This window comes from Petromyzon marinus, chromosome 3, assembly GCF_048934315.1.
Source record: "Petromyzon marinus isolate PM22_M1 ecotype Great Lakes invasive population chromosome 3, UKy_Petmar_22M1.pri1.0, whole genome shotgun sequence".
NCBI lineage: Eukaryota > Metazoa > Chordata > Hyperoartia > Petromyzontiformes > Petromyzontidae > Petromyzon > Petromyzon marinus.
The window spans coordinates 24,398,566-24,415,116 of record NC_133669.1 but is presented as its reverse complement, the minus strand read 5'-3'; the positions used below and the strand labels follow the sequence as shown (position 1 = coordinate 24,415,116).

Genomic DNA, 16,551 nt, shown 5'->3' with positions numbered 1-16,551 from the left:
AAAGCACAGCAGGTTGGCACAGTAGGGGGCACAGGTGGTGCATCAGTCAGTCATCTCAGCGAGTCGACCCGTGGCACCTGGGTCTGCCCCGTGACCTCCTGCCAGCGGGCGTTCGACACTTCACGTGGCCTCAGGGTGCACATAGCCTGGCACAAGCGTCGTGGTGACGTCACCGCCACTTAGTGGTGAATGGCGGTTGTTGTTGTTGTTGAACCTCTTTCGTACCGTACGTAGCCAGCCGTGCTAGTCGGTGACGCATTGTGAAACATGAGCGGCTGTAGAGGCATTGTTTGTCGTTGTGTGGCAGTGAAACAAGAGTGTGTAATTCGTGGACTTTCGCCAAAAATTAAGTGGGAAAAAAACTCAACATTTATAACGATTTTTTGTTGTTGTTGCAATCATTGATGATTGGGGCTACATTTGAGAAACTGATTTACCCACGAGTGACTGACAAAATGACGGCAATTGTTACATCAGCAAGTTTGTTTTTGTTCTAATCCAATAATCAGTCAAAAAGATAACACATCAAGCGTGCCTATAGTTGATATAAAAGAGGTACACGGACACTGCACTCTCTTGAGGGGGGAGGGGCGGGGGGTGGTTGGCGCACTGCGCCATGAACCAGATTCCCGAGCACATCTAATGTCATCGGACAGTGGCATCTGGATTGTCCCTTGCCCCCACCCCTTAAATGACCCACAATTGCCCGGCGTGTGTTAGAGTATGGTCAGACAACCCCCCATAACCGACACAGCATTGGGTGGTCTTCAATCCAGCAGTGTATTAACCAAGGGCTGCGAGTGAACATGGATCGCTCAGCACACGGATGGATGGACAGAGAATGAACGAACGACAAGTGTGATGGCCAGGTGAGAGAGCCCTTTGTGATGGCCAGGTGAGAGAGCCCTTTGTGATGGCCAGGTGAGAGAGCCATTTGTGTGGGCGAGATTCGGGGTTTGGCTCGAGGGGAGTAACCACGACGGCTCTTTGTGTGTCGTGGGTGGGAGCAGCTGTTTGTGGAGAGGAGCATTGTCAGAGACGGGATAGTATAGGTGACCTCGCAGCACCAACCCGAGCCGGTCCTGACCAGCAGTGACTGACAGAAAGAAGGGGCGGCGGCGGCGGCGGCGGTGTTGGTGGAGGTGGAGGAGGGTGGTGGCCGGCTGGAACGGCGTTGGGAGAGGGGCATTGGCAGGGTAGGAGGCTGGTGTGGGCACAGGTTCTCACACCACGTGCCCAATCGCTACATCGCAGTGGCAGAGCTGCCCCGGCGAGTGGCAGCAGCATGATCTTGTTCTAAACGGGTGAGTGGTGGAGTGGTCTCGGAAGGCCGGTCACTTTTTTCCCAGCACGTGGTCCAGCGTTGAGCGTCAAATCGCGCGCGCGTGGGCAGCGGTTAGCTGCGAACCTCGGCGACCTGAGTTCGATTACCCGCTCACGGCCAACACCCAGTGACCGATATCTGAACCGGTCCTGGACCTCCTGGGTGTGGTGTGTAAACATCACCGCTGAGGAGACAAACAGGGCCTCGGCGTGGTGTAATTCACTCCCAGCACCCTACCCCCTCCTCGTGTGCCGTGGCGGTCTTCATAGGCACTTGCCAACATCACTTTCCCTAACAGTCTGTTGAAGGCTATATGGTGGAACCTTTTGCTATGTCCCTGCAATAATAATCAACGGGATAATTTTCAGGACACCGCCGGATGAAGGATGAAGGGATCGCCACGCCATATCGGCTGATCGGGGGAGAAGCGGAGGGTTTGTTTACGGCCATACTTCACCGTGCTGGTCAGTGCGCTGTGCTAAGCGTGGGGAAAGCGGGGGCGAGGTGGGTGGGTAAAGAGCTGCGGGATGAGGGGCAGTGCTCCATTTATTAGCGACCTAATCGTATTCCAATAATTGTTATTAAAAAACACATTTATTACATAACCTGTAATAGATTCGTTCCGAGTGTGAGTGTCCGTATCTGTAAGGGGAGAGTGGGAGGTGTAGTGGGAGGTGTGGAGGAGTAGTGGGGGGGGGGGGTCTTGTTCTGAAGTCCTGGGGGGGGGGGGGCGGGGGGCATCGAGAGCCCTGAGTGTGTCCGTGTGTGGAGGCAGGTGGAGGCAGGTGGAGGCGGGTGGAGGTGGGTGGAGGTGGGTGGAGGCGCCCTCACCTGTCTGTTGGCGTCCAGCAGGTGCAGGCGCATGTGCTTCATGTAGGTGGTCGTGAGCGGCAGGTTGTAATCGATGTCGTTCGAGAGAAGGGCGGGCGGGTGCTCGTTTTCTGGTGAAGTTGTGGACGTCGTTGTGTTCAATGTGGTTACGGTGGTTTTTTTGTTTGGGGGGGGGGGGGGGTGGTGGAGAAAAGAAGCCAAAAAGAAGAGAATAATTCATACAGGGACGTGGAGTTATCGCGTTGTATAATAATCATCACCGCGGTTTCAACTTGCACACGGTATTCGCTCGTTCTCATAGAGAGGGGGCGGCTCAGATGCCCGAGAGTGAAGGCAGCAGCCAGGCTGTTGAGCTGCCACCAACAATTGCCCAAGCTCCGCGATCCTCTCTATATTAAGTTGTTTTATCCGGATGCTCCCGTGACGGCGTTGTGCGCTCTGGGCATTACAGCGTCGCGATGACGAGAAGAGTCGTGGCAGGCTGGTGTCGAAATGCAGATGAAGAACTTTTAATTAATTTTCTGTTCGTAGGGGAGGTTCAGCGGAGCACAATAAACAATACGATACAGGTGTGAAATACAAATTACAAAGTCATGGGAACATCGTATTCGAGGTTATGATTCCCCTTATTTACCCGGGAGAGCCTTAACGGGTGTCAAAACCCTTGTTCATGAGGAGAGTCTTGCCAAGTGGTTTGCAGTAATGGGAGATGAATTCTGTGTTTCCCAAATAAGTAATTGGTCTTTTTTTATTTATTTGGCAAACTTAGAGCTTAATGCCTACACACAATGGGCCACTCTTCTTCAAATGGCATCACGGAATATTCAGCGTCCACTGTGGAGTGGACGGCACCGAGTATTCAATGGTTAATGCACACATCGCAGTATTACCCAGGGCGTCCTGTCGGACTCAAACCGTGGTCCTGTGCAACAGGCGGCAAAACGCGCTACCGCCGGGCCACGTCACCGCCACGACAATCGTTACATCGTGAAGTCTGACATCACGGCGACCTCCAGAGGAGATGCGGGGTGGCCTGGTGAGTGGTGGCGTAGGGCGGCGAGCGGTGGCGTAGGGTGGTGCTGGGATGGCGAGTGGTGGTGTGGGGTGGTGCTGGGATGGCGAGTGGTGGTGCTGGGTGGTGAGTGGTGGTGTGGGGTGGCGCTGAGTGGTGCTGGGATGGCGAGTGATGGCGTGGGGTGGTGCTGGGTGATGCTGGGATGGCGAGTGGTGGTGTGGGGTGATGCTGGGATGGCGAGTGGTGGTGTGGGGTGGTGCTGGGTGGTGCTGGGATGGCGAGTGGTGGTGTGGGGTGGTGCTGGGATGGCGAGTGGTGGTGCTGGGTGGTGAGTGGTGGTGTGGGGTGGCGCTGGGTGGTGCTGGGATGGCGAGTGATGGCGTGGGGTGGTGCTGGGTGATGCTGGGATGGCGAGTGGTGGTGTGGGGTGATGCTGGGATGGCGAGTGGTGGCGTGGGGTGGTGCTGGGTGGTGTTGGGATGGCGAGTGGTGGTGTGGGGTGATGCTGGGATGGCGAGTGGTGGTGTGGGGTGGTGCTGGGTGGTGCTGGGATGGCGAGTGGTGGCGTGGGATGGTGTCGGGATGGCGAGTGGTGGTGTGGGGTGGTGCTGGGTGATGCTGGGATGGAGCGTGATGGCGTGAGGTGGTGCTGAGTGGTGCTGGGATGGCGAGTGGTGGTGTGGGGTGGTGTTGGGATGGCGAGTGGTGGCGTGGGATGGTGCTGGGTGGTGAGCGGTGGCGTGGGTTACGCTGGGTGGTGCTGGGATGGCGAGTGGTGGCGTGGGGTGGTGCTGGGTGGTGCTGGGTGACGCTGGGTGGTGCTGGGATGGCGAGTGGTGGTGTGGGATGGTGCTGGGATGGCGAGTGGTGGCGTGGGGTGGCGCTGGGATGGCGAGTGGTGGCGGGGGGTGGTGCTGGGTGACGCTGGGATGGCGAGTGGTGGCGGAGGGTGGTGCTGGGATGGCGAGTGGTGGTGTGGGATGGTGCTGGGTGGTGCTGGCTGACGCTGGGTGGTGCTGGGATGGCGAGTGGTGGCGTGGGGTGACGCTGGGCGGTGGTTCGGTGACGGGGGGTGGCGCTGGGTGGCTCGGTGAGCGGTGGTGCGGGGTGACGAGCGGTGGCATGGTGTGGCGCTGGGTGGCCCAGGGGTGGCGCGCGGGTTGCGAGCGGGATACTTGGGGCTCACCTTTGTGCTCGGCAGCGCGGGGACTGAGATGCATTCGCTTCTGGCACTCGGTGCAGCTCATCAGGAACTTGGTGACGGCTTCCCGTGGGAGGAACGCGTACGTCTCCGAGATCTTAACGACGATGGCGGCGCCGAGGCAGAGGCGAACAGACGGACGGATTGACCGATTGACGGACGGGCACAAAAGGAAGAGCAGGCCAACAGACACGCAGACGCGCGCACACGCACAGACGGGGACACACGAACAAAGACGAACGAGTAGATAAGGGACGGGCGGAGACATGGATGGAGAAGTGGACAGGTAGACACACAGAGTAAGGCAGGGGTTGAAATAAACCAATTGGGCTGCTAGACCAAGTCATTTGGAAATAAACTATAAAAAAAAAACACAAGCTATTTTATTTTACCAGATAAAGCCCACTGAGTTTAATACGTAGGCTTTTGCGACCGGTATTCTAATTGGCGTTTTGTTAACGTGACACATTCTTTACTGATTGGCCGTGACGGGTGGTGAAGGGTTGCGACACATTTATACTTACGCGATCGAACCCAAAAACGTTTATTATTAATAAAGCCCACGGAGCTATGTAGCTCTTTTTCAGAAGCGACCTGGCCACCAATGATAGGCCAACCAAGAGGCTGATCACGTGGAAAATTATAGCAGCAGCCAAATACTGTAAACGCTTGATGTTGACTCTAAACGTGGAGGGAAAAACCGGTGGACCTCGATAAAAATCCACGCGACTACAGGGAGAGAGACATGCAAACTCCAATTATACTGGTGTCAGGAATATTATACAGTGATTGCAGAGATCTGATTCAGCTAGCGCCATTGGCATTGAGTTGGTGGCCACTGTGAGATGGCTCGTGAAGTTTACCATAAATGTGTAAATGAAAAAAAATGTGCATAATTATAATTGTTGCGATGATGACAATTTCTAAAGGAACACAATTCGTACGTGCAGGGGCGTAGTCGTGTGGATGGCATGAGGCCTGGTTAGAAATTAAACGGGGGTGGGCAGGGTGGGGGGGGGTGCCCTGTCCAATTGCTCTTCTCATGACCCGGCGACTAAGGGGCCTCTCCTAGCCGTAGTTCCCAGTACAGGGCACCGCCTGTGGAGTCAACTTCTCCGCCACCGTGGTCGTCCGCACCACAGCATCTACTCCTCTACAGCAAGGTGCAAAAGCACCCACAATGCGCTTCATCTTGTCAGGTCTTGGAGGCTAAGCAGCCTCTAAACATGGTTCGTACTTGGATGAAGGAATCCCAGGCTGGGGGGGGTGGGGGGGGGGGGTACCAGGCTTGGCCTGCGAAGTGGCCAGGCGATGGCAGTGCACCAGTGGATTTTTGAATCTGTGTGGAGCTCAGAGTGCGCGGGGTTTCTCCGGGTTCTTTGGTTGTCATCCCACGCGAAGTCAAGCAATCACAAGTGGAATTGGCCATATATCCTATTGCAGAATCTTCCTTAAAGCAAGAGTCCTGAGAATCAATTAGTTTCACCTCGAGTAATGAAAGCCCGTTATTATTACACGCACACACACACAGTCTCAAATTAATTAAAGTGGACATTTTAAAGATATATATACAAATACTGGCTACTTAATTTGCACATGCAATAGTAATAATCAATTTGTCCAACATTTTAATTATTCAATGTATAAAGTCCCCCGCCGCGTCTGTTTTCGAGACAGTGTGGTAGGAATGTGGCTTGTCAGGCGCAGTCAATCTGGGATTTGCATTGAACTGCCCATATAGGACTCACCACTGTGATCTCTACATTGGGTCAAACTTAACATCTCTTAATGTTCGACGGCTTGTGCACCAGATCTTATTTATTCACGATGTACTTACAAAAAAATCCGCAGACTACCTACTGGATCTCCTCTCTGTTTCAAAGAACAAATTTGACCTCAGGTCTTCGCTCATTTACCAGCTTCACATTCCCTATTGCCGTACAAAAACCGGAGGAAGGGCCTTTGCTATTGATGTCCCCAGGGTCTGGAATGCTATCACCAATAAACTGCAACTTGAATCACTACCTATGAGATCTTCACTCAAAACTGCTCTAGAGGAGTTGTACACCCCTAGCTGCGACTGCTATTCAGTGGCCTAAAATATGGCTCTAGATTTTGGTGTTATAATTTATTTATGTAGTTTATTGTTAAAAATTCGGTCACAGTCCCTATGATCACTGTTACATTGCATTTATGGCTTTTATTTTGGTGATTTCGAAAACTTTTTTTGTTTTGGCCATGTTTTTGTTTATTGTAGTACGGAGTTAGACTGATGGCCTTAATCTTATTTGTCTTGCGGTTGTTGTTGTATGACTTGCATCCCACTGGGATTTTTGCACACAGCGTTGGTGTACGGTGCTATTTCAGGAATATTTTGATGTTTTTTTCCTGGATTTTCTGTTTGCACAGTCACATAATCACTTTAAGATGTTTTCTTGTTCATGTTTTTGTTTGTTGCGGTTGCACCCGATTCAAGAGCCGAATGGCTCACAGGGCTATAGCAAATAAATGAAACTATGGAACTAAATGAACTATGGGAGGCGGCCGGGTGACTCAGAGGTCAGAGGTCAGAGCGCTGAGCTGGCACAGCCGAGACCCTGGGTTCACATCCAAGCAGTCGGCCGTGATTAAACTGGGTTCCCAAGTGCGCTTCATTTGGCAATAATTCTAGCTCTGAGAAGTAATATATCGGTTGTAAATGTGATGCCACGAACCTCACTCTGATATACAGAGTGAGCGGGAAAGTGCTTGCCCCTACTCTGCGTGGACTGGACATCACTTTAAGGCATTTCAGAGGTGGCCCTATGATAACCACTTCCGTGGACCGTGCTGCAAAACGAAGGGGCCGCACCGCTCTGGGGCAAATGACGTGGCGCTGAAATTGGGGGAAAATAACCAAAAGATATATTTTTTTTACGTAAAAAAGTAAATGTCTGCGCCGTGAGCACAAACGACCGTTGCGTTGGGCCCTTGGGGTCAGACACCGCCCCGACTGGACTTCTGTGATAGAGAGCTTCATCGCTCATCGGATTCCTCGTCCGGGATAAATACATATTCTGACTCTGAGACGCGGGTGGTGGAGGGGCCCACCCAGCGGAGGGGCCCACCCAGCGACGCGGGGCTGCCCTGCCCAGAAGCCGTTATTAACGACCCATCGCTGCGTTCACATTTCCCGCGGACCTTTTAAACCAAAGACCTCAATCCCTTTTCCAGTCCGTCGCGGCGTGTTTTCGTTTCTGAGTAAACCGTGGCACGGAATGCCGGGAGGGCTGCGGAGGGTGAAGCCCTCTGTCTTCGTGCCAGACACACACGGCATCCCATAACGCTGTACATTAATTATATAATACGACCAAATCCTAAAAACAGCCACTACCGAGCAAATGAAAACCCGACTACCAAGCAAAATAAAAAACGAATAAACTAATTAAAAAAAATGCCACCAAAACAAAAGGCGCAAACAACAAACAAGTTATCAGCGGAGAGAAATGAGTCCATGAAGTCTGCTGCACACCTCAGACCAACAATCAACAACTTCCCAACCAAGTCGGGAAACCTTGACACGAGAGGCAGTGGTGGAGTGGCCAGAAAGTTACGACTCGGACCAATCGGTCAAATGTCCAAAATGTGCGAACTCGATTATTCAATATACGCAGGTTCACAATTTCAATCGTCACCCCAAACCTCATAAAAAAAATAATGATGATGAGTCAAACAAGTGAAAGCCCTTTGTAAATCCACTGCTGGATCAAGGTATCCGCATGCCGTGCCGGTCATATGGGTCGTTTCACCATACTTCACAAAATGCATCAATAGCACCGTGGCCCGAAAGAGAAACGTATAAAAGAGCACGGACATAGAGCGGTCAGAGAGCTATACTTCACCGCACCAGTCAGTGCAAGCCACTGCAACGAGAAGGGGCCTTGACGGGTTCAGATATCGTTCGCCACCCACGGGGGCCGGGATCAGCGATCAATCTCGCGTGGCTGGATTCGAAACGCAGTGGGTTTCCCACTGCACCACAGCTACCCTTCCTTGACCTCATTACCTTAATCCAATTAACAAGTGGTTGAGTGGTGATTCCCGTAATTACCCAATTAAAGTGGGCTTCAAATGAGCCAAATACTGGGTTCATGGACCTTGTTTTTTTTTAATCTTGTATTTGTTGTTGTTGTTGTTGTTGTTTTACCAATCTCCCCAAATGCAGCCACGCGCCACTGAGTGGAATGCCGCGTTCAGGACTCTGAAGGCAGCTGGCGGGTCGTGGATGACGATGACGACGATGATGATGGCGAGGCATTAGGGCATGGAACGCCAACGAGCCTCCAAACACCACGACATTGTGGAATTTCTCTCTGTAGAGAGTTTTTTGTTGTTGTTTGTTAAACCTCCGTGTTCTCAGGGATGGCGTTCGCACCGGCGTATTTTTCCAGGACGCACCTCGCTGACCTCTCCTCCACTTGCGTCCCCCAGGAGCCACCCCCCTCCCTCCCTCCATGGCTGCACTCAAACAAATACCCCCCTCGTCACACTGCACCGAGCCCAGCAACGCACCTCCTCCCCAACACAGCCGTCATCACCTACAGCCTGCACCGCTCTGCTCCACTCACGCTGTGCCCGACGTTGCCCGTAGGCCTCTGTGTGGTGGCAGAGCGATCGTGTGAGCGCTGCTAGCAGGGCCCACGAGCCGGAGGACACCGCACGTCTGGGCTGCGTAGAGGAGGGGGCAGAAATCGCGCTACCAGGCACCGGGGCTTAATTTCAGCCTTGGACTGGCCGGGTCGGTGACCTGAAAAAATATTGCCGCACCCGGCATGCCACATCTAGTACACCTCCTCTAGCTATGGCTGTGGGTACTACGAGTCAACGTGCCTCCCGCATCCAGTCTATCGGCGGCCCTGAACACGCTCAGGAAGTAGTGAAACCCTGCTACTGCCACGTGGAGCTATCTGAATATGGCGGGCGGTCTCACGCTCTGTCTGCCCGCCCCCCCTCCCCCCCTTTGACAGTGAGTGTCTCAGTTGTATTACTCCTGGTTATTATATTTGCCCACTTTTTGCCCATCAACCAACCAAATCCACCACCTCCACCATCAACACCATGTAATTGTCTCTGTTGCTGTTAATTGTCGCGTCCGTGTGTATATCTGTTTTGTGTGCCCTGCACAACGGAGTTTTGATATTCTCCAGGCAAGTGTGATGACAAGGTCAAGAATGAGGGCTGACAGCAACGACGAGAACGCAATTAGCGCTCCTTACGTTACACTGTTCAATTGAGTGAGCGTAGGGCTGTAGCGGGGGCAATACAATGAGAGATGGAGCGATGCAATTGGCTCGGGTGCGGGAGCGAGATGAATTGTCGTATCACGTGACTCACGGAGAGATGCCGACGGTGACCGGAGGCCTTCAATTCAGCAGTGGATCAATCGTGGCTGATAAATTATTTCCACTTTGTATCACCATTTTGATCCCGATCAAGCTTGCAATGATTGCTCAAGGTAAACATAAATCTGTGTACCGTTTTCGAAAGTGTAAAAAAAAAGGTTACGTGTAAATGTGTAGTCTTAATATAATTATTGTTGCTGGTAGAACATGGTATATGTTTTGCTGCCGGTACAATTTTACATGCGTGTGCATTTTGTTCTTCTAAATAACATTTCAATTTCTGAGCATGGCGGATCTGCATAACTCGTGTTAATATCGCCCGTAATAATCGCGATGTATAAAGAGAGAAAAACATAACGAGCCAAGGATTTTTAATTAGAGTTTTTGGGGGGTGGGCTGATCCTAAAGTGAGGTTCGCTGTGCAAAAAAAAATATAGCAAAGCTTTCTCACTCCAGTGCTGTCCTCCAGACAGTCTCATCCCCTTCACCTGATGAAGGCCGCTTGTGTTGTGGCCGAAACGTCGTGAGAATATTATTGTGTTATTTTATTTTATCAATTTATTATTTTATTCTCATTCTACGTGACTTTACCGAAAGAACCAAATAAGATAGCAAAGCTTGTTAGTAAAGAATATTAATTAAAAAATGATAACTGCACGATGTTCTTTATTATTTTAATAATTAAATATATTTCATTATGTTTATTGTTTCCCTTCAACGTGACTTTACCGAAAGAGCTAAAAATATGAATTACTGCAGTTACGAAAGCTTTAAATCAAAATTTAACTGCACGATGATGAAGCGAGTCGGTGCTTTCCCACGGCCGCGCGCGGGCCTGGCTCTGCAACCAGTCTCGTTGGCTGAACCTTTGCAGACTTTGCTGCTCCCTGAATGAACACAAACAAACAAACATCGCCGGCGAGCTATTGCTGAAGCACACGCCGCTGCTTGCTTGGCCTCGAGATGCGAGAGCGAGCGATCACGGCGTCTCCGCGCCTGCGCGCGTGTGTGCTCGCCTATAGCAGCACTTGCCCCGACGGTCTGTGGGGGCAATTCGGGGGATCTTTGTCTTTGTGTGCCGTTCCGAGCTTAATAGGTGCTCTCTGACAGCACATGCCCCAATCAGCCTATTAACACTGAAGGGGGAATCTTTTGTCGATGTTGAAAAGGGCGCATTGCCTGAAACGTCGCCCTATTACAAATTCGCCTTTCAAGGCCACGCTGTTACTGAGCGCGTTGAGCTCTGTGTAGAACGGGGTCCGATTGGTGTCGTCGTGCACTCCAGGACGAGTGACCCCTCCACACAATCAGGTTGCCATAGTGATCCGCGGTGCTTCTTTTGCGGGCAGCAGACGGGAGTGCGCCGAGTGCAGCAATATCCATCATTGCGGCGGTACAATCCACACTGACCATGGCGGTGAAGTATGGTCAAGTAAACCCCGCGACCCGCAGCAGGCGTGTCGAGGCCTTCATGCAGCAGTGGATCGCTAAGAGGCGCGTACACGTACACATAGGCCAGGATAGAAGTGAACGTAGATTGGCTCTGATCTGCATCTGGCGCGGTGATGATCCGTGTCGACATTTGCACTGGGGAGACAAAGGTGGCCAGGTGTGCTGCAACGCACCAACCCCAAAAAGGTGCTCGCAGATCAATTCCCCGACCGGCACTGCTTCTATCTGGGCCGTGGAGCAAATACGTTCGGCCATTGAGAGAGAGAGAGAGTGAGAGTGTACACGCACGCACGCACACGTGCGCACACACGCCACAATCATTAGAGAGCAGGCTCGCCAGCTGAGCTCTGGCCCAGCTGCAGGCGACCCGCGGTCTGGGTGGATGTCACCAGAGGTGGAGATGGTGGGAGGAGGGCATGGGTCGAGAAGGGGGCGGGTGGTGTGGGAGGAGGGGAGATTATTTATAGGGCACGGTCGGAGCGTGGGGCTGTAGTGCAGGGAAGTGCATCTCTCCCCAGCTCGTGAGATGTCAGTGAATTAATACAAAAAAATGCCGTTAATGCTCAGAGTTTTAATTTATTTCTTCACATCGAGTGCTTTTGTTGTTCGGTTGTGTGTGTGTGCGTTAAAAATGACTGCGATGTCAAAAAAACGATGTCTCGACTACGCAAACGGCCGGGCTCCCAACGAGCGTTGGCGTGGCACCCACACGCATCGGAAGCATCGACTCGACCAACCAATCATCGCACACGCCAATAAACAAAACACGCAGGACGATCGGGATTCACACAGACGGCATCTACTTGCACGTGCCCGTGTGTCAAGACGCTGTACGCGAACGGTGAACGTAGCTACTTTCCCAACGCGCTTCAAAAAAACCCTAGAGGGAAAGAGGTTTTTTTAAAATGCAAATTTAGCTCCCGCCGTCGAGCGCCTCTCGCGTGTCTGGCCATGAGCCCCGCTCGATTTTTATCTCCGAGAAGAGGGGAGAGTGTGCGTAGGAACACGCGGTAGAAGCAAGACATAATTCCAGGCGAAGTAATTCTAAGCAGAGGGCAGTGAAATAATTCCAGGCTGAACCTGGAATTTTTACTTAAAGCTTTCGTGACTGCAGGAATTCATATTCTTTGAGTCTTTCGGTAAAGTCACGTGTTAATTATTTTGTTCTACGTGACTTTACGGAAAGACCCAAAGAAATATTAACCTGGAATTGTTTGGAAACGGTGCGTTTAGAGTATTTGGCCGCTATAAATGTCCACGTGATGAGCCACTTTGTCGAGCTATTATTTGTGGCCAGGTCCCTTCTGAAAAAGCGACGTTGCTCAGTGGGCCTGACCTGATCAAATAAAATAAAGGCGTGGGAGAAGCGGAAATATACCAGTGGACTAATAGGGGCCTGTAATCCAGTGTACGATTGTGCTTCGTCATGACCCGCGTGTGTATGGCAATTGTCCGCTGTCGAGTTCAAATCCTCGTTGGAGATGCCTCCTGCCCTGTCACCTCTCCAGGGTGCCTGAAATGCGAAACTACACTGTGCAGCCGCTGAGCTTCATGAGACGTGAACCGCAATCGTCCTCCGGTGGGACTGGTAACTAAAATGGGAATTGTGGAATTTTACAACGCTGCCTCCACCACTACCGCCGAAATACTGATGAGAACACAGAGGCGCAGGCTGCGATGGCTCGGAGAGGCCGCGCGTATTTCTTCTGCAGAGGCACGGAGGATGAGGAGGAGGAGGGGGGCGAGCAAGCGGAGGGAAACGGAGCGGTACAAACGGCGAACCCAAGCGCTCGAAAAACGAGCGGCGAGGCACAGCAGAAATAACAATCCTGAAATGTTTTAATCGCGTGCCAGATAATGAAACGTGCCGCTGCAGGTGTGAATAATTAACTTTCCATTAGCCTGAATCTACAGAGATTGTGCCCGCGTGCGCGCGTGCGTTCAATATCACGCAAATCTCGTCCGACAGACTCACTGCACGCGAACACAGGAGCCGTGCCTTTCCGATCCTCCCTCCATCCGAGGGGTTTGGCCGCGAAGTGATCTACTCAACGCCACAGGGCCTTCGGCAGCTCTTGCGAGGAGTTGTGCCACGCTGAGCCGCCCTGTTCAAGCAGCAGCAGCAGCAGCGTCATCAATCCCAGTCCTTCTGGGTCGGCCTCGGCCTCGGCCTCCATACAAAAGAGCATGGATGTTTAAGCCTACGCGTTAAGCTGATTTCTCTTTCGTTTTGGTAATCCCCCCCCGCCAGCACCTCCTCCGCCTCCTCCTCCCTCCAAGCAAAGGCACAGTTATCGAGTATGCAGGCGGTGCAACTGCACCAGGTCCCACGTGCTGACGGGGCCCAGCCGCTGGGCCGGGGCTACCAAGGGCCGAGGGCATGTGCTGAGGACAGTGTCGGTATTCCTGGCAGCGGGCTGTTTGTGAATAAGGGGCGCGCTGGCTGTAATTAGCGCTCGCAAGCGTAGTCCTCTCAGTCGCAGCGGCGATGAGAGTGCGAGGTGGGTTGTTGGGGTGGTGGTTGTGGTGGTTGTGAGCGGTGGTGTAGCGGTACGCGTGCTGCACTACGAACCTGGCAACACAAGTTCGATTCCCGTTCACGGCCAACACCAGTGACGATTATCTGAACCAGTCCTGGGCCTCCTCTAGGTCGACTCGGCCTCAAATCAGTACCTGGTGCGGTGTGTAAGCATTGCCACTAGGGAGACAAAGGCGGTCGGGCGTGGTGCTGGCCACCCACCTCCTCGTGTACCGTTCCGGCCTTCATAGGTGCTCGCTAATAGCACTTGCCCCTACAGTCTGTGAAGGCTATACGGGGGATCTTTGTCTTTGTGTGTTGTTGTGGTGGTGGTGGAGAGGGGAGAGTGAACACATTGCACGTCTGTCTCCGAAAGAAGACGCCACCGATTCCCTTCCAGCTCACTCACTGCGCAAGGGGCGTTGGGGACGAGTGACGGAGCAGGCGCGGGGGAGCGTTGGGCCCTGAATTCGCCGGTTAAATCAAATCTCTCCCACGTGTCGCCCCAACAGGGGAGGCGATGGGGGAGCGGGAGAGGCCTGGGCAGCAGGGGTGGGAGGTGGGCAGCTTCCTGGTTTGTTTTATTTTTTTGCATGCGCCTACCTCCGCCGCTGGATGAGGGCCGATGCTGCCTGGATACGAATCCAGAATCTCAACGCAGCCAGCTCTGACCTCTGAGCCACCCGGCCTTCCTAAGAGAAACGTTCTTACGCGGGGGGGGGGGGGGGGCTCTCTGCCTCACCGCCTCTGACAGGCCTCGAATTGTGACTCGAGGCGTCACGCTCGTGGAGTTTTGGGTTGTGAGTGTGAGCAGGCGAATTTAAATGCCCAGATGGCTGCTGAGTTACATTTGGGCATTAATTCGTGGCACGAATTAATCACGCAGCCAAGCATTGGCGCACCTCTCACCCCCTTCACTCTCCTTCCCCCCACCCCGCCATCCCACCCGGTCTATTCAATTAAAGGGGCATACAGCAAGAATGTCGTAATTGCGTTGGGGTTTTTTAAGATGCTGATTTCAATTGCGGTAATTGACGGTCGGTGACAACGTTGGCGATTATTTGTGAAGAGGAGGATCGGGGATGGGGGGGGGGCAGAGACAATGGGGGGAGTGGCGACGCCTGCACGTTGTTGGGTGTCTCGCTGAACTCTCCTCCCTTGGTCACCATCCTCTCGACCGGGCGCATTTCAACTTTGACGGAGCGTGCATCATCATCATCATCGTCGTCGTCATCATCAACTCGTGGCTTATAATCACGCCCGCCCCGAGGAACGAAAGGCCCCGCAAGCATGCTAATTAGCCCGCGCAGCTCCGTGAATACAACATCATTCTCGACGAAGGTCACAGCTAAAACGGATTTTAAAACAAAATAGAACTAAAAGCAGCTGGGTCCGCCGATGCGCCCAGCTAATTATTTCAAACGGGCCAAATCGTTTTTCTTACCAAGAGTACTGAGCGAGAGGGATTATCCACCAATTATTCAATCAAATCATTCTCAGTCTACCAAAGGGTGAAGGCGTCCCCTAGGTGCCATGGTGGGAAGGGGGATTTACTTTGACCAGACTTTACGGCGCTGGTCAGCGCGTGTTGGTGAAGGGGTGGACAAGTGCAGGACCGGTTCCCTTACGTGCCACTGATGTTATAGCCGTGGCCACAAATCCAACGCAAATCGCCGGGTTCACAGTGAGAAATAAAACATTCAAATACGCTCTGTAACGCACAGAGCGAACTCTACGAATGTCTGAACGGAGGGCCGACTGCTCCTGCTGACCCCCCCCACACCTCTGCCTGCCCCTTCCCTCTCGGCACTCCTCGGTGGTGGTGGGGGGGGGGGGGTCGGGTTGCCGCCTGTCTGGTTTCGACACCGGACAAGCCCGAAAATTGGCATCAGCGTTTTGGGCGGCAGGAATTGATTTGATGGTGTCGGCGTTGCATTGTACTCCACCGCAGGAACAACTGCAAAGTTGTTGATGGAGCCGGGCTGAGTGAGGTTCCAGCCCTCGGGGGCACGGGGGGGGGGGGCACGGGGGGGGCATGGGGGGGGGGGGGCGAGGTGCACGAGGAACGCTCACCGCCTTGTAGGTGCGCTTCTGCCCGGCGTGCTTGACCGCTCGCTCGTTGCCCCCGGCCGTCTCCACGTGGATGGAGTAGATGATGTCGTAGAAGTCCTCCACCACGGCCACGCGTCTCAGGCTCGCGCCGTCCGCCACCGTGCCGTCTCCCAGCTGGTCCCGCGGTTGGGGGGGGGGAGGGGTGGGGGACAAACGCACAAACAGAACACGCAGACCGACGCCAACGTCATCCAATGGTCCACTAACGTCCCACCAATGTCGACAAAAAACACCAACGGGTCTCGCTGCCGGCGTTCGCTCCTAGGCTCTCCGAAGGGAGGGGAGACGACTCAAGAGGCGCGAGGAGAAGGAACCACGTACGAGCGGCGAAGGCAGCAACAGCCGATGCCAAATTCCCACCCAAGCTCTGCGGTCCTCTGTATAGTAAGATGTTATCGGCCATGAGTGTTTACATGTCGGAGGAAACCGGAGCACCCGGAGCACACCGTACAGGCGGCGTGACGTGGGATTCGCATTAAGCCGTGCCGCGTTCTCCTGGCGAGCCAGGGTACGGCTCCTCCTCGGCGCCCACGGGAAGGGAGTTTCACGCCGTCGGTGCGGTGATCCACCAACCCTCGCTGTAGCTACGTGCAGCAGCAGCAGCAGCGTAGCTTACGCGATGTTGTTGCTATGTACACACGTGTCACCGTCTCCATGATTTTTTATCAAATGAATAACTCGTCATACAATGTCAACAGTGAGTGCAACATGGATGGA

The 16,551-nt window shown here is 53.3% G+C and overlaps 1 protein-coding gene across 2 annotated transcripts in view; it reads right to left on the bottom strand.

The window, feature by feature from the left end:
* The window catches only part of LOC116958305 (nucleolar protein 4-like), a 372,491-nt gene that overhangs the window by 109,534 nt on the left and 246,406 nt on the right, over positions 1 to 16,551 (bottom strand). For both annotated transcript variants that reach the window (XM_032980855.2, XM_076071964.1), the window contains exons 2-4: positions 15,796 to 15,948; positions 4,357 to 4,468; positions 2,156 to 2,265 (exon numbers count right to left, since the gene is read on the bottom strand). In XM_032980855.2, coding sequence (XP_032836746.2) covers positions 2,156 to 2,265; positions 4,357 to 4,468; positions 15,796 to 15,948 — 375 coding nt within the window. The remainder of the gene's footprint in view (positions 1 to 2,155; positions 2,266 to 4,356; positions 4,469 to 15,795; positions 15,949 to 16,551) is intronic.